Here is a 27615-nt window from a genome sequence, read left to right on the forward strand (position 1 = left end):
TAATTTATAGGAAAAGGAAAAACAGAGTACTATAATTGCGTGTCTGAAGTTTTGAAGTGTTGGAAAGCGACTATAGGAAAAGCGACAAAACCTTTGACAATGACTTTTACGAAGTGGCAGCCCTTGCCCTGCCCTGCACCAGGAGATGGAAAAACCAGGGACCCCAACGGCCAATACCCAGCTGCGGTTTTGTTTTGTGATCATTTTTAGCTTTTTCTTGGCTTTCTTTATTGCAAATTTGCAATCAAGATTAGATCACCAATTATCCGAAAGCAAATGTCAAAAAAAAAAACCAATTATCCTAAAGCAAAGTTACAATCTTTCAACAGAAGAATTAAGGGAAAATAATTATTTGGTGCGCGAGGTTTTTTAAAATTAATTAATTCATTTTCATATTTTTATATATTAAATATTTAATTTTTGAAGTTTGATTCTGTCACGTTAAATGGTCATTTTGTTTAATTTTAATATTTTTACAGTTAAAATATTTAGTAAAAGATTAAAATAGATATTCAAGGACAAAATCATTAAAATTAAAGGAAAGAACCACTTACTAGGATGGAACCAAATCTCAAAAATTAAATGCTTAATATAAAAAATATAAATTAATTTTATAAAACCTTTAGACCCAATAATTATTTTCCCGAGAATTAATTGTCGGAAAGAAACAATTTTTTTATGTCCAGGTAAGCGTTTAGTATGGTTAATTTATTATGGATAAATGGACTATGTGCAGGAGGACGCGTGTCTGCTTTGAACCAATGGCTTCTTGCCAAATTATTCTTACTTTTTTTCTCCTCAGGAATTTTATATTGAAGCTAATGTCAGCACTTGAAAAGGATAGAAAGCAGCTGCGCATTGTCAATATAAATATACTGTTTAGGATAAACCCAGGGAAAAATGTGAATCAATATTTATTTTCGTGGCTCAGACTGTGTCTTTTAAATACATTAAAAAAATATGGAGTAATGACTATGTAGTCCCTAATTCTTTCCTTTTCCAACGCTTTTGAAACTGTTCTCTTTGGATGCTTTTAGAGTGATTATTTCATGGATTTGTTTTGGTATTTCGATAGCCCGCTGTTCTTTCAAGTTGATTACAAATATTCATTCCTTACTGCTTCTTTATGATATGCCTTGAATAAACCGCTTCTACTTGCTGCTACAAGTACTATTTATAAAGCAGTTTTGCTTATCTAATCCAAAAAGCCATTGATAGGCCATAGGAAACTAAAGATAAACTTGTTTTCCCAATAAAATTTTCTGTTCTTATCTAAATTATGGGCCCATCTATTTGTTGTTTCTAGAACCTCATTCCCTTTGTCCCTTCGCCTATTGTTTTAGATTTTTACTTCCTCGTTCTAAGCCAAGCCATTCAGACCCATAGTTAGGCCAAACTCCAAAGTCTCTTTCATGGACATTGGAATTTAAAGCAATGGAAATTGACATCCTACATAGAACAATAATAATGGATGTGCAAAGCGACACAGCGAAACGGATATCATTTTTTGTTCAAAATGTTACGAGAAAATGTGGAGCGGTTCATGCTCTCCATTGAACAAGACAAAGTTAAAACCATACTGTGTTTTGCCTAATGGGCTCAATTTTTTAAATTAGAAGCCCATTGCATGGGTGGTTTCATTTTGGCCTTGCATGGGAAGTGGTTATGCCTTTCGTTTCTTCCCTATCAATAAGGAGTGGGTGGTAACCAAGCAGGAGAAATAGCATGAGTTTTCCATATATGATCGCCTAAATAATAGTGCTAAATTTAAACAATCCATCGAAGAAAAAAAGAGGAGCACCAAGTCTACTTTCTATTAGATTACTATAGATAGATTCAAAAAAGGTATAAATACATGAGATTTTGCAAACATTAGCAAAGTAAAAACAAATAAAAGTAGTTGTTTGGATACTTAAATCACCATGGCCAGCACAGGAAAATTCGAGATTAAGGCTATAATTGTGCTAGTCTTAGCTTTCTTTTCTTGTCTGGCCAATGGTGCATTCAGCCACACCGCTGTGGGTCTCCGTAATCGTCGTGCCCTTAGAGAAACGAGTGACGCCGCAGTTACAGTTTTTGACGTCACAGAACATGGTGCTAAGGCAGACGATAAAATGAACAATGCAATGGTAAGACATATCAGAACTTCAAACTCTAACAGAGTTTTCAATGTAGCTATATCTTATATTAAGCACTAACGGTAGAAATGTGATGTAGCCATTTATACAAACGTGGAAGGCAGCTTGCGAATCCACTGCTCCTGCAAAAGTTGTTATTCCAGCTGGAACATTTTTGACAGGCCCTGCTGTATTTCAAGGGCCATGCGCAGGGCCTGTGATTTTTGAGGTGCAAGGGTAGGCTAGCACTGATCTTAGCGAATATACTTCAACAGAATGGATGTCCTTTGAATATATCGACGGTTTAACTCTGACTGGTAAAGGAACTTTCGACGGCCAAGGACCTGTCGTTTGGCAATACAACGACTGCAAAACCAACGAGGATTGCCAGAAGCTTCCCGCTGTAACCATCTAATTAATCAATTATGTTCTTGTTTTTAATTATATATAGTATTGAAATGATTTTTTCATTTTTTTGGGATATTGTTTTAGTCGCTTAAGTTCCATAAAGTGAACAATTCAGAAGTTTCTGAGATCACCTCCCTCAATAGCATGTTCTTCCACTACCATATTGTAAAATGTCAGAATATTTCCTTCCACCATCTCACCATAACTGCTCCAGACGCGAGTCCGAACACTGATGGCATGCATATAAGCAGTTCTAGTTTTATCAGTGTCACTAACAGTATGATTGGAACTGGTGATGATTGCGTTTCAATCAGAGACAGAACCACAAATCTTATAGTTTCCCAAGTTACTTGTGGCCCGGGACATGGCATCAGGTAATCAACTTTTTCTTTAAACATTTTCTATTCTTTGGTACTTTCCATTTTTAAGAATAATATTATGAAATTTTCAATTTCTCTTTTTTTTTTTTGGTCATTTCAGTTTAGTGTTGGAAGCCTTGGCAAATATCCTAAAGAGGAGGATGTGAGCGGGATTGTTGTGAGTAATTGTACATTTTCAAACACTACAAATGGTGCCAGAATCAAAACATATTCCGAATCAGATCCCAGCAACGCTTATGGCATCGTTTACCAAGATATTATCATGAACCATGTAAAGAACCCGATTATCATAGATCAGAAATATGGTATCACAGATAAGGAGGTAATTAATTTGGAAATCTTATCAATAAAAAGATGAATTCTTATGGTAACATTTATTTAAAGTGTTGTACAATATTATGTAGGCGCAACCATCTAATTCTAAGGTGAAGGTTAGTGATGGTCATTTCAGAAACATTAAGGGTACATCAGTTTCAGCTGTAGCAGTAGATTTACAATGCAGCTCGGCATTTCCTTGTGAAGGAGTAGAACTTTTTGATATAGATTTGACCTATATAGGCGATACACCTTCAACTGAATCTGCTTCATGTTCCAATGCCAAAGTGACCTGTGACGGTAAACAAAATCTAGCAATTACTTGCACTTAATGTGTATATATATTTGGATTGTTTTTACTTACTCTTTACTTTCCAATTTTGAGCTTACAAAATTCATTTTATGTGTAAGCAACAACCTGAGACCTTATTTTACGCCATTGCGTGACCTGCTTCATTGTAAGGTTGTTGCAGGCTGCTAATTGCAGTGTAATTTTTTTGTATGATCGTGTAAGCTGGAAAGGATATCTTATGGTAGTATGATTATTGTCATATTGAAATAACTTAACGGAGACTAATGAGATAAAATAATATTATGAGCTACTCGGCATTTTACTTTAAATAATATTTACTAAATTAGTGAAAGTTAAAGTATTGGAAAAAACCGGAATCCACTCTCTATGTCCTTATAAAGATTGAAAAGACTTATTAATTAATTTTAACATGCAATTTAGATATAAATTTCAAATCCAGTTAACAAAAAGAAGATAACTTCAACTACTACAATTAGCTTATCTTTATGTTTGTTCCAATGGGAAGGTGTTTAGGTCTACGCTTTAGTACATGCGTACATAGATAATAATTGGACCAGGCCTCGTTTAAGTTATTAATGGAAATTCGTAAGCTAGTATGCACATAGTTTTTTTTATTATTATTATTGAAAAGGAGAGGTAAGCTCTAAAGATTAGAAACAAAGTCTAGGGTGCTGCAATACCATACAAATCATGGTTTAGCCGCGATATCAAGCTTAACGGAGGTTGAGACAAGAGATGCGCTCCTAGGGAAAAATTTCTACCATACTTAGAAAGGTAGCCAGGACTATAATTAACCTCTCTATAGACATAGCTAATAACACAATTTCAATAACCTTGGATAATATTATTTATAGCCAGAATAAGTTGTTGGACACCTCCAATTGAAGCCATCTTGCCTTGTATAAGCTGAACTACTGCTTCATTATGATATTCCAGCTTGATATGGGAGATTCCCATCTGTTTGGCGATCTTAAGTCCTTGGAAGATAGCCCATAACTCTGCATTAGGTACAAAGCATGTCCCAATGACAATTACGAAGCCGTTAATCCATTGTCCTGAGCTGTCTCTAATAAGGCCCCCTCCAAACGCAATTTGCTTCACCGAATAACCATCTGTGTTCAATTTGAAGAAGGGATCAAGAAGGGATCATAATTTTTTTTTATCACGTGTTGTCTTAATTGTAAAATCCACGTCACGATAGGAATAAATAAACTCAATTAAAAATCTTTGGATACCTTACAAATTCTAAGTTTTGGTATGCAATTGTGAGAAAAACAAAGAAAACTTCTTGCAAAATGGTTCTCCTCAAAGTTCTATTTGATGTGGCGAATAGTCGGGGGAAAAAAACAGAACTTTTCCGGACCAATCAAAGTTAAAACGGTAGATACTAAGAGAATAAGCGACAGTATCTTTAGATTAAGTGGTTACTCCATTGCAGAAAAGATACAAGAAGGCTAAGCTAGTCACGCAGTAAACAAGGGCTCATAATTGCTTTGATGGCTGGAAAAGGTAGAGATCATCAGTGCAAGCAGATTGTAATTGTCGTTTTGGAAGGAGAAAAGGTCGTTTTGGGTGAGAATACTGGACTGACTCCACTTTGCAGGGCTTTGCGTGATGTGGTTAATCCTGAAGATGAAATTATTGTTCTGACACTTCTTCATGTAAAGATTACAACATCTGAGGCATCTTCAGTTTCAGGTCACTGTAATCAGTCATGCGATCAAGCAGATCCATATATCAGGTTCCTTCACGAAGAGATCAGCCTGAGGAAAGATGTTTTTTTAAGGATTTTCCGACCTTTTTACAATAAATGCAAAAGCAATGAAGTAAGTCCTTTATACTCTTAAGGGTTATAGATTGTTAGGATTTGTTTCTCCTAATTTCCCATATTATGAAACAAAGTACCAACCATCAAGTACTAGAAAAATTGCAGTAATAATCCTTTTTTCTGTAATTTTGTTGTAGGATTATATTTTGTACATCTGCTTTTGTTACAGGTGAAATTCCAGGTGAAGGTTGCTGCAGGCTTCCGACCAAAGGATATCATAGTTGAGGAGGCAAACAATGTTAGAGCCAATTGGATTGTAATGGATAGGTCAGTTCATCTCCAAGGTACCCTAATATTTTTTAAAAGTTTTATAAACAATAAATTAACAGGGTTTGAAATTCCTGATCTCTTATTCTACGAAGTACACACTTTACAGAGCTAATAGCCTAATGTGAGAAGCCATGGAACTACAAAAACAATGAGCAGTGACGATTAGATTCCAAAATTTGAAGAAATTAATTTAATTCTTTGGTGTTTTTAGGTGCTTTTCTAAACACTTGACCTTTCGGCTGAGTGGCACAGATTGCAACATATCATTAGTGAGTGACGACGAAGCTGTTTTCTGTAGTTGCTTGACAACAAATGAAGCTCCGGAAAGTTCATCAAAATCCCCTAAGCTGAGAAAGGGATCAATATCAGTAGAAGAAGCATCTACTAGTAATTGCCACCCACAATCAAAAGTACTTGATAGTAACGAAACCCGACCTTGTCTTTCACCTCGTCCCGCAAGTACCCGTAAAGAAAGCGAAAATCAAATTTTATCTGCTCCAACACCGAGTGCGACTCTTCCTGCAACTACATGTAAACGAAGTGAAATTCAAATTTTATCTGGTCCAACAGAGTCTACGGCTATCCCTCTCCAACAGAAAAAACGGGATATCTCGAAAAGGGCCAACAATTTCTCAGGTCAGCCATTGCAGCTAACCTGGGAAGTTGTTATGGACATAACACAAGGTTTTAAATCAAGAACTTGTCTTAATGGCCAGGATAGGAATTGTATGACCTATTATGGGTACTTAGAAGACACTCAATCATTTGTTTTGGTAAAGAGATTCAACCAAAATTGTAACAGCATTCTAGAAGCTGAAAGGAAGGCAGCCCTGTCCTTGCAACACAAGAACATTCTGACTTTGACAGGTTACTTCAGAAATGAACATAACATAATCCTAGTTTTTCCTCTCATAATTGAAGGCACATTAGACAAACACCTTTGTGGTGAGTTCTAGACGACATGTCTTTTTTAAGACTGTCAACATTTTTTTTTCAAAAAACTTAGTTCATTTTTTTGGACAGACTTGGGTAGAAAACATTGGAAACTGACATTTCAAGACAAATTGAAGATAGCAATAGGGATTGCCTATGGAGTCCGATACATGCATGAAGAATGCCCTCGAGGCCCCATTGTCCACGGCGAATTGCAACCCACTAACATTTTCCTGACATCCGATATGCAGCCAATGGTGAAAATCGCTAAACCTAATTTCTTGCAAGACTTAAAAATTTTTTCAGTCCAACATTAATAACATGTATGTTTTTCAATTTACTCCAACTTATGGTTGCAATAGATCTCTGGGTTTGAGCATGCCACATGGCTTCAGTTTAAACAAGAGTCTCCGGCCTTCAATAACAGGTTTGCACTTCTTCTATACATCATAAAAGTGATAACCCTGTTCATAAATTCCAATCCGAGTTTAAAAGAGTTAACTTTTGTTTGTCCTAAAGGTATCGGCTTGAGGATTCTTTAGATCATGGATCAATGCTACTCATAAAATCTGACATCTTTTTCTTCGGAGTTCTCCTTTTAAGGCTGTTCTGCAGAAGATCAGCACCTCGAGATGATAAAATCTTGATTGAATGGGTTAGTTGACTAATTAATAGGAAATTATTTATAATTGTGATGTAGGAACCCTATCTTATGTGGGTATTTGGTGTATGATAATGGCAGGCCAGGCCATTGCTGCTGGACAGAGCATTCCATCTGCTATTAGAAGACTCTGACGATGTTGACATTCATGCAGTTTATAGAGTGATGGCTGCTGCAAGAATGTGCACAATAAGCAAACCTATTTTACGACCCCCTATGAGCGAGGTAATCTAATTAAAAGCTTCTCTACCTACAACTATAATATATAATTTATACAATTTTTTTGAATTTTTCTTTCAGGTTATCTCTATTCTTAAAGGAGAAAATTTTTGTATCATACAATCATCACCATCAGATACCAGTTCATAAAGAAGAACGAGTGAATATAGATCTATTATACATAAAATTGTATCTTTGGATTTGCATATATATATATATATATACGGCTCCGCGAAATGAGAATTTTGTACTTTGGTATTAACATATATTGTTGTGTTCTTGTTTAGATAGATGCCATTTATACTCAAAATTCATTGAGTAATCATCATGTATATATTATTCTCTCGTATTATATTAATTAAATATATTAAACGAAGCTGTCATGACATAGCAGAGTTTCTTTTAACTAAATCATAAAATTAGATTGAACTAAATCAAGGAATTGGAGCGACTAAACATGATTAATCTGTCATGTGATCATCAAACCGACCTTAACTGGGCTGAGACGCACATGTCCCTTTTGACTTGGTGCACGAAATAAGTAAACAGAAATCAACAGTTTCAGCTTTAATAAATACATTACTGTCACACAATTCCCAAACGTTGTTCCCCTTTTTAAGAAACTCCAGTTGTCCTTTTTAAGAAACTCCAGTTGTAATTCATTAGACTTGGCATACCATATGCGCCGATTTCACGTTTGCAAGCTGCCGCGGAATCCAAAAAAAATATTTAGACGGCGAACGTCTTTTCAAATTTTAGAAAGTGCAAAATTGAAAATAATTTACTATTTTATAGATAAAATGTAAAATTTTTTATATTTTTATAAAGTAAATTTTTATAAAAATATGAAAACAAGGGGCCGAGATTACCATTCGCCCTTTTAGTCTTGACACTAACTAGCTGAGGATAAAAAAAGAGTCCACTTCACTGGTTTCCATTTTGGGATCAACCTCTTTATTTATTTTCTTTGTAAAACGGAAAATTATACAGTCAACCTTTCTATATATGGAGTATTAGAATTTTTGGCATATAAATAAATTATCTACCCTTTTATAGTAAGTATTATAATATTGCAGTTGCTCTAATATATATGAGAATTTTTGGAATGGAAATAAATTATTGATGCGAGTAATATCGCAATTCCTCTGACAAATATGTGAATTTTTGGCATGGAAATAAATTAAGCAACCTTTTATAGTTAGTGATATTGCATTTCCTTTTTTAATAAATATGTAAAAATTTTATTTGGAAGTAAGTTACCCACTCTTGCATCATAATTCATATGATAAATATGTGAATTTTCACCTTATTTGTCAAAAATTTTGATTCAACGATTCTTTTAAATGTTTATCGATAATAACGAACAATTAGTATATATTTAAAGATAATCATTAAAAAAATAATTCAATTATGAATATTGAGTGATGATAATTAGTTTCCGCCACCTGTTCGCACTTTTAAAATAAGTTTTGATGCAACTCTTCTCCCCTCTATCGACCATGGAGCCATTGGTGCTGTAATTTTAAATTGTAATAGCGGATTTGTATCAGCAGCAACGTCTTCATTGTAAGGTTGTTCTTCTTCAGCAGTAGCAGAAGTTCAAGCGCTAAGAACGATGTTGTCTTGGTTGCTGTCGGGCCACTCCAACTTGAAGATTCAGATTGAGACTGATTGTTTGCAAGTTTACTGTACTATAAGGAATTCTGTCTAAGACTAGTCTGAGTTTGGAGTTGTTATTTCTGAATGTAAGCTACTATTAGTATAATTGCCTAATGTCACATTGGCTTGGATAATAAAACAAGCTAATGATATAACTCGTGTATTGGCTAAATCAATTCCTCGTGGGGCTTGTTTTAGAACTTGGGATATTGTTCTCATTTGTATTGTTCGTTTCTTCTCTTAATAATAACATGCCCAATATTCAATGTCAAAAACAAAAAAAAAAAAAAAAGAAAAAAAGAAAAAAAAAAGAATTGCATCTATATCTCTATATTGTCAGTATTATCTATGTATAAAGTTGAAATGAAGAGAAGCTTTTCAAACGTTTACTTGACATTCTCTTTGTATATGTATCGTATTTTTGTACTGGAGAATTCTTTCAAATGTTTCTCAATAATAATTAATAATTAATACATATTTAAAGATCATCATTAAAAATAATAATTAATTATAAATATTTTGTGATGATAAATAACACTTTCACCTATGCCTGTATAAAAATTCAAACAAAAGAGTTTTAAAATACGATCAAAACAAAAAATGCTGAATTTACAAAGCAACCCGTAGAGTATATCCACCTTTTCCTAGTTTTTTATACTATAAAATTTATATGGAAAGTAGAAATTTTTAAATAATTATTTATAATAAAACTATAAAATAATCTAATGTATTAGAATATTCTGAATTTCGAAAATTTTATAATAATTAATTATATAATATTTATTTAAATGATTTAATAATTAATTAATAATTTATTATATAACTCTCAATGGAACTTAAAAAATTATGAACACAATTAATTAAAATCGACTGAATTTAATATTGAATGATTAAAATTTCAATCAAATGATGTAGCTTCTTCATTATACATACGTTGTTGAATTATTAGATTTTTCTGCCTAAATTTCAATAAAATATAAAATTTTTAATTCTAATTAGCAATTTTTATTTTATTATTATATAAATGAATAAATTGTATAGATGTAGTGAGATAGATTTTTTTGTCAAAAGAGGTTTTCATTTTTCACCAAACGAATAAAATTAACATATATTATTACCTAAAAACATATTATTGAAAATTCATTTGGTTAATTGATATTATGGATTAATTTTTCCATTTAAAAAGGTTTAGTTTTTCAATTTCCAAGAATTTATAAATAAAAAATAATAATAAAGGGCAGGAAACCATCAAACCGCAATTAATCACACGTATATTATTATTACCATAGTAAGTCCTATATATCAAACGTATTTGTAGGAGGGAGATGCGCGCGTTGGTCACAGCACAGTTGCATACGCGTCAATACTATCCCTTGATGGCGTGAATTTCCATTAAACTAACCCGTCCTTAATCTCCCGACGAAAATTGAAAAATAATTTTCTTTTTCCACCTGGAAATTACCAAAGAGAAATTGAAATCACAAATTTCAGATTTGCGTCTTCATAAAAAAACTAATAATAATTAGAGGGAAAAAATAAAACAGGAAAGAAAAATATCTTTATCGAACGGCATTCATTTTATGTGGCCTTGGCTAAACGACTCCATATCTTTCTCTCTCTAGATTATCGCTTCACCTCCGTCGTTCAAATCCCTCCCTTATTTGTCCAAAATCCACAGTTGTTCGATAGCAAACTGTAACGCTTATCAACTCAACCAAGGAGTCTTGAAAGATTTCTAGCTCAACAGTCTCTCTTTATCTCCAAAATAAATTTAGTAAATGAGCTGTTGATTGGCACAGTTTCTGCTCTTCCTATCTTTCTCTGCATGCTTCTTTCTCTCCTTGTCTTAAATGCTTCAAGTTTAATTCAATGAGATTGCTTCGCTGTAGAAATGGCTTTTGCTGCTTCTTCGTCAGGTTTGTCAGCGTTAGCCATCGATTTTGGATTCTGATAACAACGTCCTTTTTCATTGTTTTCGAAATTCGTGTTTTAATTCTACAGGAAGTGAATGTCCATCTTCTACTCTGTTTAATTGCGTTTACTCTCTTGTTTGGATCCAAGTTTACAGTAACGTATTGGTTTAGTTCAATTCAATTTGTATCCTCGTAGAGGCTTTTTTGTTCCCTTTCTTTATTACTGTTATTAGCAAACTTTGAATTAAATTAATCTGAAAGTGAATTTTGACGAAATTTCCTTTTTATTTATTTTTTTGAGTAACCATGTGGTTGTTTGATTTACAGTGTCCTTGGAATTCGTGAATGTCTGTAAATTGTCGAAAGCAGACGGTAACGGTAGATATGACTGTAGTGTACTGTCTTGTGCGTGGAAAGCTCCTAGAATCTTGACAGGTTTTCTTGCAACCACTGCGTCTTCCAGTCAGTATTCGACATTGTTGTCTGGGCAAAATGGCAGAAGGAATCAGTTCAATTCTGTAAGTTGGTTAATTTGCTTCCATATTATTCTCTTGATTATAATTAATCCAAGGTTATTGAATTGCTTTAGTTATGTAATTTTTTTTGGACAGACTTTTTCGTAGTTTTATTTGATAGTGCAGAAAAAAATTGAAAAGGATATTTTTCAAACCTAAGGATTTAGAAGGAAGTGAAAGTAACGGTTCATTTTTCTTATTTCAACATCTAATCCATCACCATTCTTTGTTATTAGATATCCAAACAAGATTTTGGTCTACTTTTGTTGTTTCTTTTGATCCTTATATGGCTATCCAAGTAATGCAGCACCCTTTCCCCCCAGTTGGACGATTCTATTGATACTACAATCTGGGTTGTTGTTGCAAAATTTTGCCTTTTGATTTCGTTATTATTAATATCATCACCTTTTAATGTCATGCTCTTGCCAGAAATGTGAAGTCTTCGATATAGGAAGGAATTATTCTACGGAAGCCTTTGGATCTGCTCTCGATGGGGGATTCTTTAGAACTAGATTACTTAATATTGCTGGTCAAAGATGGCAACTATTTTGTGCTTCATCCAGTTCCTCAGGTGATTTGAATGAGGTTTCGCCTGAAAGATTGTGGGAGGTAAATCGCACAATTGATGCCCTGGGTATCTCTGTTGGGATAATCCTCATTATTCATGAAAGAAAAATTGCTTCCAGTCTAGTTGGCTTATAATATTGATTTTGTGTTGCCTCAGGATCTTAAGCCTACTGTTTCATACCTTTCACCAAAAGAATTGGAATTGGTCCATAATGCTCTTCAGGTAGCCTTCTGCTTAGAAGAATCTCTAAGTTTATACTCTTGAAGTAGTTATAACGTGGTAATTTTGGTACAGCTGGCTTTCGAGGCACATGATGGTCAAAAAAGACGAAGTGGAGAGCCATTCATCATTCATCCAGTAGAAGTTGCACGAATTCTAGGAGAACTTGTGAGTTACTCAGAATTTAAAAGTATGTCCATACTCGAAGGCTGTGTTATATTGCATTCTACAATCTAAGAGACTGTAACTTGCCTGTTCTTGTAGGAGTTGGATTGGGAGTCTATTGCTGCTGGATTACTCCATGATACTGTCGAAGATACAAATGTTGTTACTTTTGAAAGAATAGAGGAGCAATTTGGTCCCACTGTACGCCACATTGTAGAAGGAGAGACCAAGGTGTTATACTGCTATGGGCTTATGTTCCTAAGTGGCTTAAATGTTATTCATATTGACTGTCCACAATAATTTTAGCACATGTTGATATGAGTTTGTTCCCTTTACCTGTAGGTATCTAAATTGGGAAAATTAAAGTGTAAGAATGAAAGTGATTCAGTACAAGATGTAAAAGCTGATGATCTGCGACAGATGTTTATTGCTATGACAGAGGAGGTGATTTGTGCCTTGCCTTTCTTTCTTTTCTTTTCTTTTTTTTCTTTAATGTCTTGGTTTATCTTTTTTGTATACCTAGTTTAAAACTAAAATGATGATGCTGTTTCAGGTTCGTGTTATTATTGTCAAATTAGCTGACAGGTTACATAACATGCGCACTCTTTCACATATGCCTCCACATAAGCAGGTGCGGTTAAGGGGGGAACAAAAAAAAATTGCTTTCTCCATTGACTATTTGATTATCATTTTTTAACGTCAATATGATGTGTACAGTTCAGCATTGCAACAGAAACACTTCAGGTCTTTGCTCCTCTTGCAAAATTGCTAGGAATGTATCAAATCAAGGTATACATATATGATGCCATTTCACTTTGTCAAATTCTATTCTAAAATTGTATGAAATTGAGATGGATATGGAATGACTTCTGTAACACCCCTTCCCGGTCCACCCGTTAACCCGAATGAACCGAGTCGAGATGTTACAAAACTGGTTGACTGTATGGTCTGACATGCTGAAAACATACTGTATATTGAATATAATAACATGCTGGTACTGTTTCCAAAAATAATGTAATTTATATTTACAAAACATGATACAAGTTTACAAAATGAAATGGGCCCAACTGTGTGCCCTGTACATGCCATAAAAAGAAAAACAAAATGAGTTTCTACCCTGAAGACCGAGTCTTCTACAGATGAACTGCAGCAGTTGTACGCGGACTCTCTATGGACCAGTCTCAAAACCTGCGAGTTAAACAGGTAACTCCCTGAGCAAATAATGCTCAGTGGATATCTCAACAAATAAAGAAACAACTAAACGCATACATATATAGAAAGAACCATGGAAACATATATGGCACATATAAGCTCACACATTATGATACTTTCATGATATCTTGATTATCTTTTGTACTGTTTATAATCCTGTATAATTCATGAAATGTTATGTCAAGATATCTGAATGGCTCCATAAGGTTATAGTGAAACCGAAGTGATAAGATAAACTGTATGAAACTGGGTGAAACTGTATGCTATAGGCCCCGAACCGGATTCGCCTATGCCAATATTGTCCGTTTTGGTGCCCCTAACCGGATTTGCACCGCACGGTTTAATCATATCCACTCAACGGCCTGTAGCCGGAGTTCCAAACTGTATGGGGCGCAGATCTGTTATTCTATGTCGCGACATAGCCTTATCTACATGGTTTCTACCTAACCTCAATGGAGCTTAAGATTAGCATGTCAACAATGTAACACAATAGCACATAAATGGTTTCACAACGTCATCGTTCATCATATTGATTTGATTTCACACCATTTAAATGCTTACATGTTGTTTTAATCCATGTTCTTATATTATATTTTTGTTTTACAATGATTGGATGCATGCATGTTGAGCAAAGGAATGTAATTGTATAGAAAAAGAAGTCCAAAATGCATGAAAACACAAGTCGCGAGCGCGCAGGGAAAAGTCGCGAGCGCGAGATGCTTCCCAGGGAGAAGTCGCGAGCGCGTCTTCAAACCTCGCGAGCGCGAGAAGTGCAATCGAGAGTCAGAGAGGTTTCTGGCTCAAGTCGCGACCGCGCAGCACAAGTCGCGAGCGCGAGATGAAGTCGCGAGCGCGCTTGTGTGATTCGCGAGCGCGAGATGCGCACACTGAGAGTCAGAGAGCTTCTGGCCAAAGTCGCGACCGCGCATGTGATCCTCGCGAGCGCGAGTTGTGCAATTGAGAGTCAGAGAGCTACCTGACTCAAGTCGCGAGCGCGCAATAGGAAATCGCGAGCGCGACTTGCTTTCCAGTATGCGCGAGCGCGCGACGTGATTCCGTGCAGTCTGTGTTCTTTTGGCCATAACTCTCAATAGCTAACTCCAAATTGAATGATTCAAAAGCCCATGTAAAGCTAACACAGAAAGGAACAAATAACTCTTCTATGACAATTCCTAATTCCATCATTATATGGGTTCAAAATCAAGATGAAGTTGCTGGTAACATTTCCAGCAAACTCTGTTTCCGTTTCATATATTCATCCCCTGTTTTCACATCATTTCCAGTACTTCCACCCAACAACAAGCAACATATCATCTCATAAGCAACACTCCACACAATTTTTCATGCAAAGAACATGGGAAATAACAAGAGATATCAAACCTGTCTTGCCACAAAGCTGGGTCTCTGTTTTAACTTCTCTTTTCTGCAACTTTGGAACTTTCTTCTCCTATACACAAGAATTCTCATAACTCATCTCCAATATAACTCAATTAAAGAGTGAATAACATATAACTTCAAGGAATTCTACTTACTTGGAGTGGACTTACTGCGTAACTTGCATGAAAAGTGCAAGGAAATGGAAGGGAAACGTAAGAAGAAAATGAAAAACGTGAAAATAGGAAAGTGAAAATGATAGGAACGGGTAGACTCTAGAAGAAGTGATTTGGCTGTGTAAACTCTCTAATTGGTACCTCAAGTATACAAAGGCTACAACTTACTACCCAAGCTATATGTTTGGAGGCAAACAAGTCCTAAACTTTCCATGCAAATAAGTCCACTTATCATCTCATGCTACCCCAACCGGGTTTGGTTCAACCCGACTCAACTCAAGAGGATGTTACAACTTCTGCTTCTAAAACTCAAACACTCATCTCATGCAGTGATTTTCAATATGTTAAGCGACCAAAAAATTGAAAAATTGTTGAATTCTAGATCTTTATATATACAATTTTAGTTTTAAAATTACATAATTTTACATTTAGAGTGACCAATTCTGAACTTGAAGGAATTAAGACATTGTATTCCTGTTGTTCAAGACATTGTTAGAAATTGACTATCTAATTCTATCATATTTTAGTCCGACAACTTGTGAGTTACTCCTACTTGAGGTTGTTATTTTGTCGTCTTAGTAGATTAATGTGCACCTGCTGATGCATCATGATTTGCGTAATGGTTAGCCAACCATGGTGATGATATATACTTGTCTTTTACTCAAAAAAACTAGTGTTAGAGATGCTAGGGTTGAAAGAGAGAATCTCTCTCTATTACTTATTTGCATACTAATCTTACTGACGACTGTGTATTCTTCTTCATTTCTTTTTCCCTGTTAAATTTACTGATCCAAGCACATGATAATACTGCAGTCTGAGCTTGAAAATCTGTCATTCATGTACACAAACCCAGAAGATTATGCTATGGTCAAAAGGAGGGTTGCAGACCTATATAAAGAACATGAGAAAGAGCTGGCGGAGGTAATTTTTTTGAAATAATTTTTATCATGCATTTTTTTATACAGAGCCTTGAATTGTCTTTGCTATTCTTAAGTGCAACTTTTAGCCTTGAGGCTTGGGAATGCCACGTTTGGTGGTTCTTGAGGTAGCCTTGTATCACAATGGTCATTGCTTATTTGACAATTATTTCCTTTATATAGGCAAACAAAATTTTGAAGAAAAAGATCGAGGAGGATCAGTTCCTAGATCTTATGACTGTGAAGACTGAAGTTCGCTCTTCGTGCAAGGAACCTTACAGGTGAGCCACAAGCCTTACTTCTACCACTTTGTTTTACCTGTATGATGTTCCAATGTTATTTTATCATTACTTGCAGCAGGTTTTTGTGCTTTCTCACTGAAAGCATATCACCATTTATGATTCATAAATAGCTTTTATGGATGTTTCGTGTTTGCAAACAGTGAATGGAGGCTCACTTGCAATTACAAAATAACTTTTTTGTTAACACATGATGCATGCGTGTTAGAATTTTGTGAAAGAGCCTGTTATCCTGAATTATTGTTGTTGGATCTTAGAAAGTATAGGAGCTCTGATCATGTAATTGGATGTAATATTCGTATTTTTTGCTGGATGCTTGATGCAATTTCTTGGAAATTATAATTTCTGAGATAAATGTCTTGACCTGCTTTTTCTATCTTCTCTTGGTCTGTTGAAGTTGTTGCTTCAAAGGGCTTTTTCTGGGTCCTTTGCAGCGTGTAATTGAAAATCTTTGATTTGCTTTCAGTATCTACAAAGCTGTGCTTAAATCTAAAGGATCAATCAATGAGGTTAATCAAATTGCACAGGTTTGTTTTGACAAGTGTCTTGGATCTTGTTTCAAGTTTTGTATTTTCTTGTTAACATATTGGTCATTTTGGTCATACCCAGTTGCGTATTATCATAAATCCAAAGCCATGTGTTGGAGTTGGGCCTCTGTGCACTCCACAGCAAGTAAGTCCCTGTACATCTTCTGAGAGCTTCTGTGTCTTGTGCTGCATCCTCATCATTATTCCACTTGACCTATTGCCATGGTTGTAAATGATGCAGATATGTTACCATGTTCTTGGCTTGGTCCATGGAATCTGGACCCCTATTCCTAGAGCTGTACGTATTTTCTTTTCTTTTCTTCTTTTTTTTAATCTTTGAATTACACAGGTAATATTAGGAATCTATTGGTCATATGTTAAGAATATTGGTTTAATTATTGAACAGATGAAGGATTATATTGCAACCCCAAAGCCTAATGGTTATCAAAGTCTTCATACAACTGTCATACCATTTCTATATGAGAGCATGTTCCGACTGGAGGTTCAGGTACTACGGACTGTCCTCTCCCCAAAACCCCCCCCCTTCCCCCCCGGGCTTTTGTGATTCTTTCCTCTCTTTCTTCTTCATCTTCTTTAGGTTAGTCCTGCATAACTGTTAATTCCTTTTTTCTTGTGTCTCTGTTTCTGGAAACTGTTAGAAATACTTGTAGTGAATCTCAAGGAACTTATTTATGGTCTTTCTGAAATAGTGTTTGATTGCTGCATATTTTAGTTTTATAAATAAGGCCATATGTTTGCAACAGATCAGAACTGAAGAAATGAATCTGATAGCTGAGAGAGGCATTGCTGCTCATTATAGTGGGAGAGTCTTTGTTACAGGTTTAGTTGGACATGCAATGCCTAATGGTAGAAGTTCAAGAGGGAAGGCAGTCTGTCTTAACAATGCAAACATTGCACTTAGGGTATGTTAACATCTTCTTGACAAATCATGATAGTTTGGAGACATGCTTGAGGAGCCTCTATAAATATCTTATATCTTTTTAAAGTTCCCCGACCTTGATGCTAATTTCACAGATGAACTGTTTCCTTTCCTTCAGATTGGCTGGCTTAATGCAATTAGAGAATGGCAAGAGGAGTTTGTCGGCAATATGAGCTCTAGAGAATTTGTAGATACCATCACTAGAGATCTTTTAGGCAGTCGTGTCTTTGTCTTTAGTCCAAGGGGAGAGGTAAGATTTGGTTGCACTACTTATTGATGAGAAAAAATGAATTACAATTAGGATATTGTGTATTTCAGGATTATTCACATTTGTTTGCTTACAGATAAAAAATTTGCCCAAAGGGGCAACTGTGATTGACTATGCTTATATGATCCATACTGAAATTGGCAACAAGATGGTGGCTGCAAAGGTATCCTTTTCAATTTTATGATTTCATGTTCATTTTTTCATTGCAAACGAACAGTGAAATTTTAAATGCTGTGGGCAATGCTAATCAAAAAATAAATTTTGTTTCCTTCTGCTATTGGGTATTTGGGTTAGCTTGCGGAAGTTTTTTCCTGACTTTCAGTTCTTTTGTGACTCGGAAAGAAAAAGGTCATATCTGATTAGATAGCAAGAAAATAACTTTTAATTTTTTATGACAGACAATAATTAGTTATTTTTTTGTACAATAGTTTTTTGCTTTTCTCATGCGAAGTAAAATTCAGATATTTGCCTTTGATGCTTTCTTTTTATTCTTTATTTTATTTTGAAGCAAAATAAAAAAGTTGTAAGAAGTACTCCTTACGAGACTAAAGGTTGAACAAAACATTACCTTTTCCAATTTGATATAGATTTGAAAACTAGTTTTTATAGTTTCCAAGATTTATTGTCAAATTTGAATAAATGGAACTGGGTTTTCCAAATTTGAATTCAGAACTGGAAAGCCGGTATACCTAGTGAATTTGGTTTCTAAGGTTTTCTTATCAAGTTGGAAATGGAATATGGTTTTTGAAATTCAAATGGGAAACTGGAGATCTAATTTTAGTTGTTCAAATCTAGAAATGAGATTTAAGGCTTCATTAGGTGATACAGTTTGTACATTATTCTATAGATAATTAGATGAAAGTGAAAAAAAGAAAAAGAATTTACTACCGAACTGTTTTCTTTAGAATAAACACGACCTAAATGACAAATGTGTCATTCTGCTTTTTTCCAGGTCAATGGTAATCTTGTCGCTCCAATGCATGTACTTGCTAATGCAGAAGTTGTGGAGATAATCACCTACAATGTTAGTATTTATCGTCCCTGTAACCTTTATTTTGAGGAGAATATGTAATATTCTTTTTCTTTAGTTTTGGGTGGTTTGGAGGCAAAAGTCCTATGCATGATAGGAAATACAAAAATGCTATTTTTTTATGCCAAGTATTTTTTTTATTGGATAATGGGAACTTAGCATTATATTTGGATTAGATTTCTTTCTATATATATAGTGGATGCTGGATGCTGGAGCACTATTAATTTAGTGGTTGGCCTCATAAGTAGTCAAAGTTCTTTTTTGCAACTTTTTTTTTTTAATTATAAGTTGTAACATGTTTATCATCAATGAATTATTCTGCCATTCTCATAACTTTATTTATTTTCTGCAGGCACTCTCTAGTAAATCAGCTTTTCAGAGGCATAAGCAATGGCTGCAACATGCAAAAACACGTAGTGCCAGGCACAAAATTATGAAAGTAGGTTTATTGTATATACCTAAGATTACTTTGTTATTTCCTGTGGTTGGTCTCTGGACTAAACTGAAAGTTAATTTGCTTAGTTTTTAAGGGAGCAAGCTGCACTATCTGCTGCGGAAATAACAGCAGACTCAGTAAATGACTTTATAGCTGATTCTGAAGAGGAGAACGAGATAGAAGATCTCTCACATAATGTTGAGTGTAACAGGCCTCCATGGGATAAAATCTTTACAAATATTGGGGAAAAGTCATCAAAAGCAAAATATTCTGAAGATCTCCTCACTCCTAAAAACGGAAGTGTTTGGGTTCCCAAAGTCAATGGGAAACATAATAAGCATGTGCAGTCTGTGAGTTTGGAGGCCAAGGGAGAGATGTCATCTCAGGGAAATGGCGTTTCCTGGACGCTACAATCTAACATGCCAATGTACAAGGAAGTCTTGCCTGGTTTAGAAAGTTGGCATGCCAGCAAAGTTGCTTCCTGGCACAGTCTCGAAGGGCACTCGGTCCAATGGTTTTCTGTGGTATGCATTAATCGAAAAGGTGAAGTCTCTATCTAGTCAAAGTAGACATGGTTAGTTTATCTCCTGTCAAGTGGTTCAAAACATGAGTGCACTATTCAAGCTAGTGTTCCTGCAAATTCTTCATGTATGTGTGTTACTAACACAAACAAACACCTTCCGAATCCTTTTTTTTTTCTGATCGACTTGGTTTTAGATTTATGTTAATTTTCCTGAATTTACTGTTTTACGATGTAATTGCATAAACATGGTGTCAGGCATGATGGCTGAGGTTACAACAGCATTGGCAACTGTTGGCATAGCTATATGTTCCTGTGTGGTGAGTAATTATAACTATTAAAAGTCTCAATGGATTGACTTTTCCTAATTTGTTATTGATTTTCTTATTTATTTGAAATGCATAACATCTTGTATTTCTGACGACTAGGCTGAAATTGACCGAGGAAGGGGAATGGCTGTGATGTTGTTTCATGTTGAAGGGAACTTTGAAAATTTGGTAGTGTACCCAAAGATTCTTTTCACTTCCCCTCTCATATATCAGAACATGTGATTGTGACATTATTTTGTCCTGATACCGTGTGCTTCTATCTCTTTTTAGGTTAATGCCTGCTCAAGCGTGGATTTGATTTTGGGTGTTTTGGGATGGTCTATGGGTTGCAGCTGGCCTAGCTCATTGGAAAACCCCCAATGTCATGATTGCTAATTAATCCGTCGACCCCCATGTAGTTCACCCAGCTGTTGCAGCTTGGGACGAAGTTTTGCCCCGTGAAAACTGAGATTCTGGTGTTCATACGTTTTGGATAATTAGCTCAATATTTTTCATCTATTTGTTGGACAGCCATAACAAAATAAGCCAGCAGCAGAAAAATGCGCCACATCTGTCTGTCTGGAAATTTCAGGGCGTTGTATATAGAGAAAAAAGAGTGGTAGTTAGCACATACACTTGTAAAGCTTCTTGCCAAAGAGAGCAAGTGAAACCCTTATACCATAGATTTTAAGAATTCATGTCATATACATATATATACATATTATTTTTTGTCATCTACTTTTACCTATCTTTGTTTCGGTTTTCATGAATAACACATCAATTTATTTCAGAATTGCATTATGAGATCTCGTGTTCCTTGATTACTTTATTACATTTCAAAAATCTTAATTCGTCTGTTTCGGCAAGATTCACAACTAAGAAGACAAGTAAGATAAGCGATGTGTAAATAAAAGTAGCAACATCAATGCTAGCACTACCATGTACCTACCCAATAATCTCCTTCTAATTAAATTGGTTTCTTCTTTCTGCATGACCATTGAATTTTCTGTGGTTTCATAATTATTTCTGCAATTACATAGGACATCAGTCTTGCCATTGTCGAGGTGATTACACTCTTTGATTACTGTGGGTTGTTCTTCTTCTTCCTCCATAATTTTGGCTCCAGAGTGTTGCAGTCTGCACCTGATCCTCTGTGACAATGCCTCAACTGATGCCGCTGGCCAAATTTCCTCAGCATTGGAACCAGTGTAAGAACTCTTTGTTCCCTTTAAATTGTCTTTATCCTTCTCAATGACATAATCATCATTGCTATATGCGCAGTCCTCTTTTTCTATGATAGAATTCATTGATGAAGGTATGTCTGTCATTGTCTTTGGAGTATCATCAGTTGCTTCTTTCTCAGTTATTTCTATTGAGGGTGGTTCATTATCATCATCAGTTCTTTCCACAAAGATCAACTCCTCTTTTGTCTCTTTCGCCACCACCGCTGCCTCCTCCTCTTCCTCCTCCTCCTCCTCCTTATCATCATCCTTGTCAAGGTTGTCGTCGTCCTTTTTTTCTTCCTCCATAACTGAATGCACTGATAAAGTTTTCTCTATATTTTCCTCCACAGCATCCGTCGCTTTCTCCTCTTTATCAAACCCTATTATTTCCATTAAAGAATCATTCTTGATGTTTTCAAGCACTGGAAATGAAAATTCTTCAATCTCACCATGCTTATCCCAAGATTTAACGCCATCTTGTTTTGACTCATCACTGAGTAGGATCTTCTTCTCATAATCAGTATCACCATTAGAGATCTCATTTCTGCAGTTGATTGTATATGCAGGATTTTCAACCTGTACCAATTACCCAATTTATGAGTACAATATGATAATCTATTATATCAAGTGAAACGACGACATAGAGTGGATAAATTACCGACACCAAACTTTCAGTAGAGACCAACTCACAAGAGTCAACCTGGGTTGCAACCACCTTTATTGATCCATTATTTGAGCAGCTGAACAACCACCATTCTATTAATTATATTCACATAAAATCAAACATAAAGAGATTGAATTTTCTATTGGATTATCTTTAAATTCTAATGCCAATTACTAACCATGAATTTGAAAGAGAAGTTGGAGGTGAATTTTGAAGGATGAAACGCAGCCCTTGATTTGCTTGATCTTCTTTCCGCCGTTGGCGGCGGCTGCTGGTCTCATTACCACCTCTTCTTTTACCTCTGTGTAGAGCAAAACCCACCAAACTTGCAACGGCCAAGGCTCCACCTGTCAGAACCAGACCTCCAATGTTAGCTCCACCACCGGAGCCTAATTGCGGCTTCCGTCTGCCTTGTTTATACGTGCTTTCTCGCTTCTCCATGTTGATTCTTGTTGTTGGCTTTTGTTTTGATGTTTGGTGTGCTCTTTTTTCATGTGGGACAAGAAATGAATCTAATGCTAATGGATTTTTATGATTGCATCGAGGAGTGAAAGTACCAATGTAGGCTTCTCAACTGCACATCCTTTAGACAGTTGCGTCATGTGGCATTATTTAAGGCCATCAAATTAGAAATTTTGCACTGGTGGGCTGCAATTTGAAATGGCGTTGAAGAAAATATTTGTATAATTTTTTTAGAGTAATTTAAGTGATTTAATTGCTTTTTGTTTAAAAATTTTAAACAGTATATAAAAATAGGAGGATGGAATATTTTTTTTAAGAGAAAAATTAGAATTTTGAATTGAAGAGATTTTTTTTTATATGTAAAATGGATAAGAACTTAAACATTCTTTTCTTGTTTATAAATTTTTAGGGATGAAAATTAAATTATTTTTCACCAGCTAACAATTATGAAATTGGCTAATATAAATTTGCTTAACATTGCATTAAATTAAATTATAACAAAGTAGAAGCCATAGAAACCAAAAACAAAAGTAGAAACAAATTAAAACAAACCATTGGAGACCACTTGGTTTATCAAACTCTCAAACCAATATTTACTATCCATCAAAATAATTAATTAATTATTATTCAATAGCCATTAGAGACCACTGATTTAGGGTTGGTTGTGTAGAAGAAAGGTCCAACAGTAAACAATTTCATATTCTTGTCATGGAGGAATTCATAAGAACTGAGAAGAGCACCCGCGATCCCTTTATTCACGTCGCTCGGAACATCGCAAGTCTTGGTCAATGGAGATAGCTCTAGAAATGCTTTGCACTCTGTAATCTTTAAATTCTTTTCAACCTCAGAAGGAGACAGTGTTGCTAAGAAATACCCTTTAACATCCGTTGCTCCACTCAAAATGGACAAAGGTGCCGTTTCATATCCATACTCATCAACTGCAAGGCACGTTATCCTCGCCACAGCCCCTGCAGGAAAACAAAGTGAATTAGACACCATATGGTTAATCTTTTTTGTTGCTTGCAACTTTAGGTTTTTAACCGATGACCTTGCAGATAAAGTTTTCCAAGGGAGAAAATGCTTAATATTTATGTGAAATTTAAATAATTACCTTGGAGTGGAATGAGCTTGGCGCCTGATTTGCAGAAAATAAGTCCTTGAATACCGACTAATGTGGAGAGTAGATATTCCTCGTCAGGCTTAGGTTTTTGAAGGTTGATATTTTTGAGGCCATAGCCATCATCATCGCTAGCAGAAGCAATAATAAGAAGCGCTGAGGATAAAGCGAAAGAGATTGTCAAATAAAAATGAGAGTGAGCCATTATGTGAACTCAAATTGAAGAGAAACGGAAGAAAGAACTATATATATAGAGGTAGATGTTTAGAGTATTAATTAAATTGTATTGATTTGTGATTCGGTGGCACGCACGATAGGAAAGGAATATGTAATGTCCGCATTAATATGAGTGGTGCAGACTAATAAATCACACTGCACGTCCCATTAATTAATAATTAATAATTAATAATTAATAATTATGCGGTTTCATCTAAAATTGTGCTTTTGGTTGTTACATAAACGGCATTTGAAGATTCTGCTAACAAACGACTTGTCTAATTAATGTCAACAGCTACAACCTTTAAATATTCCTCGAATGGCATCAGGGTTTTGTTTTTTTAGAATTCGTTTAACCCATCAAAGAGCAAGCAGTAGATTAGAATGGAATGTGTCAATAAGTAAGAATAACTACTGATAAACCTTTTAATATCTATTAGATTTTAGAGCACCAAAACTTATTTCAAATCTAGCCCACCCCAACCCAACAAATTGATAAACAATCAAAAAAAAAAAAAAAAAAAAAAAAAACCTCAATTTTCACTGGATAAAACTCTTTTAATAATGGTTATTCTATTTATAATTTGAAAATGGTATTTAAATAAAACTCTTTCCGGTGATTTTAGATTCTAAATTTTTAATTTTGCAAGTAAAGTTCACGTAGAGATACAGTCTATTTCAATTGATCCAATTACTTATTAATTATGTTTTATTATTATTATTGTTTCTTATACTTGGATGAATTATTTTGGCCGGATTTTTCCTTTAAAAACAAAAAAAAAAAATATAAGCTTAAGTCCTCAAATTCAAAAGTCAAAATAATCCCAAAAAAGAATTTAATTTAGAAATTTATGGAAGGAACTGACAAGAAAATTCAAGAGAGCTTTTTTTTTTTTTTCTCCTCAATCAACTCCAGCTTTACGCATATCTTTATTAATTGGGCGCATGATCAAATATATATAAATGGAAAATTGAAACATGAAAGAGCATTATGTATCAATTGTATTAATTGAGTAATATATCTCTTACAGGAGAATGATAGAAAAAAAAAAAAAAAAAAAAAAAAAAAAAAAAAAACATGACTCAACTTCTTAAAATACCATAACAAAATTTATTCCAAATCTTTAAATGCAAATCGCAAATCCCAACAGAAAAATAAAAATACGTCCAAAAGCTCTGGAAAAAAAAAAAAAAAAAAAAAAAAAAAAAACAATGATGCTTAATTAATTAGCCATGTAATTAAATTGAATTATTAGTAACCAGTAGGAGTTGTCGACGATTTGGGCTCTGGGCCTGGGGTGTAGAAGAAGGGCCCAACAGAGTATAACTTGATCTTCTTGTCATGGAGAATGCGGTAAGAAGAAATAAGAGCTCCAGTAATCCCCTTGTTGACATCTGTAGCGACATTGCAGGTTTTCAATGGGGATTTTTCGAGTTGAACTTTACAGTCTGTGAGCTTTATATTATCATCATTGAGCCCTAAAACAGAAAGTAATTTAAAGAAGTAGCCCTTTGCATCACTTGCACCAGTCAAGCACGAAATTGGTGGTGTCCTGTTCCCATTCTTGTCCAAAGCTGCACAGGTTATCCGTGCCACCGCACCTATATATACTCACCAAATAAGAGCTCTTAATCAGAATTAAAAGAGTATTTTCTTTAAAATGGAAGATTGATAAAGCGTGTTGAGTGATATTAATTACCTTCAACAGGGACATAGCTCGAACCCGATTTGCACAGAACAAGCCCTTCAATAGCAATTGCAAGTGGATTTTCCAGTCTGCGGCCATATCCATAACCTGGTTTGGCGGTGTCTGGTTTTGGGAGAAGGCCATAATCTGGCTTGACAGTCTCTGGTTTGGGAGCGGTTACCTTTGGTTGTTCAACGTTTGGTTTTGAGCTGTACTCGCGATCCTCAGGTTTCAAATTATCTTGTTTTGATTTAGTACCATATCCTTCAAGTTCGACATTGTCTTGCTTGGATTTCGGGGTATACCCATCTACAGGTTTCCAAGTCTCAGATTCAGATTCAGGTTTTGGGCCGTAAACAGAGTGATCAATCTTCACATTGTCTTCTTCAGGTTTAGGTTTTGGGCTGTACACATCTTCAAGTTTCTCAGTCTCGGCCTGAGGTTTTGGGCTATACCCGTAGTGATCAGGGTTGACGTTGTCTTCTTCAGGTTTAGGTTTTGGACTATAGTCATTATCAGGTTTTACATTGTCTGGTTTTGGTTTAGGGCTGTGGCCATCTTCAGGTTTGGCAGTCTTGCATTTATGTGCAGGGCTATAGTGATCATCAGGTCTTACATTGACAGGTTCTGGTTTAGGATTGTATTTGGACCCATCTTCAGGTTTGACACTTTCTGGTGTAGGTGTTGAGCTATAATCAGCAGCAGAGGCAATGACTAGAAATGACAGAAGAAGGATAGATGAAGAGAAGAAGAAACGAGTGGATGCCATAGGTATATGAAATATAACCGTGCAAGCTCAAATGAAGAAAAAAGGGAGTATGTGTTATTAGATTGGGACTAAGTAGGCCATATTTATACTGAGTGAGTTAGGAAATTAAGAATAAAGTATAGGAATCAAATAGATAGAGGGGAAGTATTAAGTATTAGGTATATGCCCAGTTGGCATTTTAATGAAGTGAACGTGAAAAGCTTAATTACCTGAAGGAGTCAGCACATCGATCAGGTGCGACGTGACGACCAAAACTTCAACCAACAACCCTTGATTTGTCAATCGTTATTATTATTATTATTATTCTTCAGGTAAGGACTCAGATTCTACCATTAAAGGGATCAAAGAAAATTTTTCAAAAGTTAGGAGAGTCAATCAAGAAATATAATTACACCATTTTATTAGGTGACTTAGATTTTTTTTTTTTTTTTTTTTTAATCACAAGTAAACCATCTATTTCAAAAACTTAAGAGAAAGAAACAAAGAAAATAATTTTTTTCCCTTAACGTAACACCCAAAAATCAAATCTTGATAACTGAGGTGAAAGCAAGTATCCAATTTATGAAATAAGGACTCGTTTGACATCGCAATGTAAAGAGCAGACTTTAGAAGTTAAATAAAATAGAGTGTAATTTTGTTGGCATCGTAGATTTTTGAAATATGATATTTTATTTGTCAAAAACTGATTTTGAATTTTTTTTTTTTCTAAAATTAGGCCGATAGAAACAATATTGCAAAATTTTATTTATTATTTCATTTCTATCCCTTTTTCCCAAATAAAATCATCTATCAGTAATAGCAGTAAATCCAAACTAGCCTTGAGTCTACCTTTAGAATTCTGGGGAATGGACTTGAATTGTAAAATTGCATAGAGGAAAATGGTTCAATAAAATGCATCAACTTATTAATTAATTAATCTATTCTCAATGAAATTAATACCAGCTTAACATTTTAAATTGAAAAAAAAAACAAAAAAAAAAAAAAAA

The 27615-nt window shown here is 34.9% G+C and overlaps 5 protein-coding genes and 1 pseudogene across 8 annotated transcripts; 3 read left to right on the forward strand and 3 right to left on the reverse strand.

Annotated features, from left to right (window-relative positions):
* Positions 1-1866: 1866 nt before the first annotated feature.
* LOC105643296 (exopolygalacturonase-like) lies at positions 1867-3771 on the forward strand (annotated as a pseudogene). Its single transcript, XR_016320796.1, has 5 exons — positions 1867-2129; positions 2218-2520; positions 2610-2899; positions 3011-3227; positions 3310-3771. The product of XR_016320796.1 is annotated as an exopolygalacturonase-like (transcript).
* A 116-nt stretch (positions 3772-3887) lies between these two features.
* On the forward strand, positions 3888-7736 carry LOC105643297 (putative serine/threonine-protein kinase PBL26). The gene is made up of 8 exons (XM_089721009.1): positions 3888-5359; positions 5531-5628; positions 5843-6576; positions 6655-6821; positions 6927-6991; positions 7084-7219; positions 7307-7450; positions 7526-7736. The coding sequence occupies exons 1-8, from the start codon at positions 5030-5032 to the stop codon at positions 7592-7594; spliced, it is 1743 nt and encodes a 580-aa protein (XP_089577135.1). The 5' UTR covers positions 3888-5029; the 3' UTR covers positions 7595-7736.
* Positions 7737-10673: 2937 nt separating this feature from the next.
* Positions 10674-21291, forward strand: RSH1 (RELA/SPOT homolog 1). Of its 2 annotated transcripts, XM_089721007.1 has the most exons (24): positions 10674-11019; positions 11344-11534; positions 11961-12140; positions 12256-12321; positions 12394-12486; positions 12583-12714; positions 12826-12927; positions 13037-13114; positions 13201-13272; positions 16059-16166; positions 16346-16443; positions 16928-16988; positions 17071-17133; positions 17230-17286; positions 17395-17496; positions 17753-17911; positions 18047-18178; positions 18273-18359; positions 19149-19220; positions 19579-19665; positions 19749-20205; positions 20441-20502; positions 20611-20679; positions 20782-21291. In XM_089721007.1, the coding sequence occupies exons 1-24, from the start codon at positions 10995-10997 to the stop codon at positions 20884-20886; spliced, it is 2658 nt and encodes an 885-aa protein (XP_089577133.1). In that variant the 5' UTR covers positions 10674-10994; the 3' UTR covers positions 20887-21291. The 2 variants fall into 2 exon arrangements, with proteins under 2 accessions (XP_089577133.1, XP_089577134.1); XM_089721008.1 differs by lacking the exon at positions 10674-11019 and having other exon boundaries at positions 11395-11534; positions 11961-12102; positions 20782-21224.
* LOC105642562 (uncharacterized) lies at positions 21251-22949 on the reverse strand. 2 transcript variants are annotated; one of them, XM_012227426.4, is made up of 4 exons: positions 22556-22949; positions 22372-22453; positions 22163-22289; positions 21251-22093 (listed from the first exon to the last, which is right to left on the reverse strand). In XM_012227426.4, exons 1-4 carry the CDS (start codon positions 22816-22818, stop codon positions 21366-21368), a joined length of 1200 nt encoding a protein of 399 aa, XP_012082816.1. In that variant the 5' UTR covers positions 22819-22949; the 3' UTR covers positions 21251-21365. The 2 variants fall into 2 exon arrangements, with proteins under 2 accessions (XP_012082816.1, XP_012082814.1); XM_012227424.4 differs by having other exon boundaries at positions 21251-22289; positions 22556-22948.
* Positions 22950-23315: 366 nt separating this feature from the next.
* On the reverse strand, positions 23316-24190 carry LOC105642564 (protein SEED AND ROOT HAIR PROTECTIVE PROTEIN). The gene is made up of 2 exons (XM_012227430.4): positions 23951-24190; positions 23316-23807 (listed from the first exon to the last, which is right to left on the reverse strand). The coding sequence occupies exons 1-2, from the start codon at positions 24159-24161 to the stop codon at positions 23467-23469; spliced, it is 552 nt and encodes a 183-aa protein (XP_012082820.1). The 5' UTR covers positions 24162-24190; the 3' UTR covers positions 23316-23466.
* A 1049-nt stretch (positions 24191-25239) lies between these two features.
* Positions 25240-26692, reverse strand: LOC105643298 (uncharacterized). Its single transcript, XM_012228403.4, has 2 exons — positions 25873-26692; positions 25240-25774 (listed from the first exon to the last, which is right to left on the reverse strand). Exons 1-2 carry the CDS (start codon positions 26627-26629, stop codon positions 25425-25427), a joined length of 1107 nt encoding a protein of 368 aa, XP_012083793.1. The 5' UTR covers positions 26630-26692; the 3' UTR covers positions 25240-25424.
* Positions 26693-27615: the final 923 nt, after the last annotated feature.

The sequence above is a fragment of the Jatropha curcas genome, chromosome 5, assembly GCF_041381405.1.
Source record: "Jatropha curcas cultivar XTBG-Jc1 chromosome 5, XTBG_Jcur_1.0, whole genome shotgun sequence".
NCBI lineage: Eukaryota > Viridiplantae > Streptophyta > Magnoliopsida > Malpighiales > Euphorbiaceae > Jatropha > Jatropha curcas.

Excerpts from the sequence above, each read along its gene's own strand:
- LOC105643297 (XM_089721009.1), top strand. The coding sequence starts at position 5,030 with ATGGCTGGAAAAGGTAGAGATCATCAGTGCAAGCAGATTGTAATTGTC. Across the intron at positions 7,220-7,306 it reads ATAAAATCTTGATTGAATGG|GCCAGGCCATTGCTGCTGGA; the intron begins GTTAGTTGACTA and ends TGATAATGGCAG. Across the intron at positions 7,451-7,525 it reads TACGACCCCCTATGAGCGAG|GTTATCTCTATTCTTAAAGG; the intron begins GTAATCTAATTA and ends TTTTTCTTTCAG.
- RSH1 (XM_089721007.1), top strand. The coding sequence starts at position 10,995 with ATGGCTTTTGCTGCTTCTTCGTCAG. Across the intron at positions 11,535-11,960 it reads GAAGGAATCAGTTCAATTCT|AAATGTGAAGTCTTCGATAT; the intron begins GTAAGTTGGTTA and ends TGCTCTTGCCAG. Across the intron at positions 16,444-16,927 it reads TCGTGCAAGGAACCTTACAG|TATCTACAAAGCTGTGCTTA; the intron begins GTGAGCCACAAG and ends ATTTGCTTTCAG.
- LOC105642562 (XM_012227424.4), bottom strand. The coding sequence starts at position 22,818 with ATGGAGAAGCGAGAAAGCACGTATAAACAAGGCAGACGGAAGCCGCAA. Across the intron at positions 22,454-22,555 it reads ACTTCTCTTTCAAATTCATG|CTGCTCAAATAATGGATCAA; the intron begins GTTAGTAATTGG and ends GTGGTTGTTCAG. Across the intron at positions 22,290-22,371 it reads CTACTGAAAGTTTGGTGTCG|GTTGAAAATCCTGCATATAC; the intron begins GTAATTTATCCA and ends TAATTGGTACAG.
- LOC105642564 (XM_012227430.4), bottom strand. The coding sequence starts at position 24,161 with ATGGCTCACTCTCATTTTTATTTGACAATCTCTTTCGCTTTATCCTCA. Across the intron at positions 23,808-23,950 it reads CAAGCTCATTCCACTCCAAG|GGGCTGTGGCGAGGATAACG; the intron begins GTAATTATTTAA and ends GTTTTCCTGCAG.
- LOC105643298 (XM_012228403.4), bottom strand. The coding sequence starts at position 26,629 with ATGGCATCCACTCGTTTCTTCTTCTCTTCATCTATCCTTCTTCTGTCA. Across the intron at positions 25,775-25,872 it reads GAGCTATGTCCCTGTTGAAG|GTGCGGTGGCACGGATAACC; the intron begins GTAATTAATATC and ends GAGTATATATAG.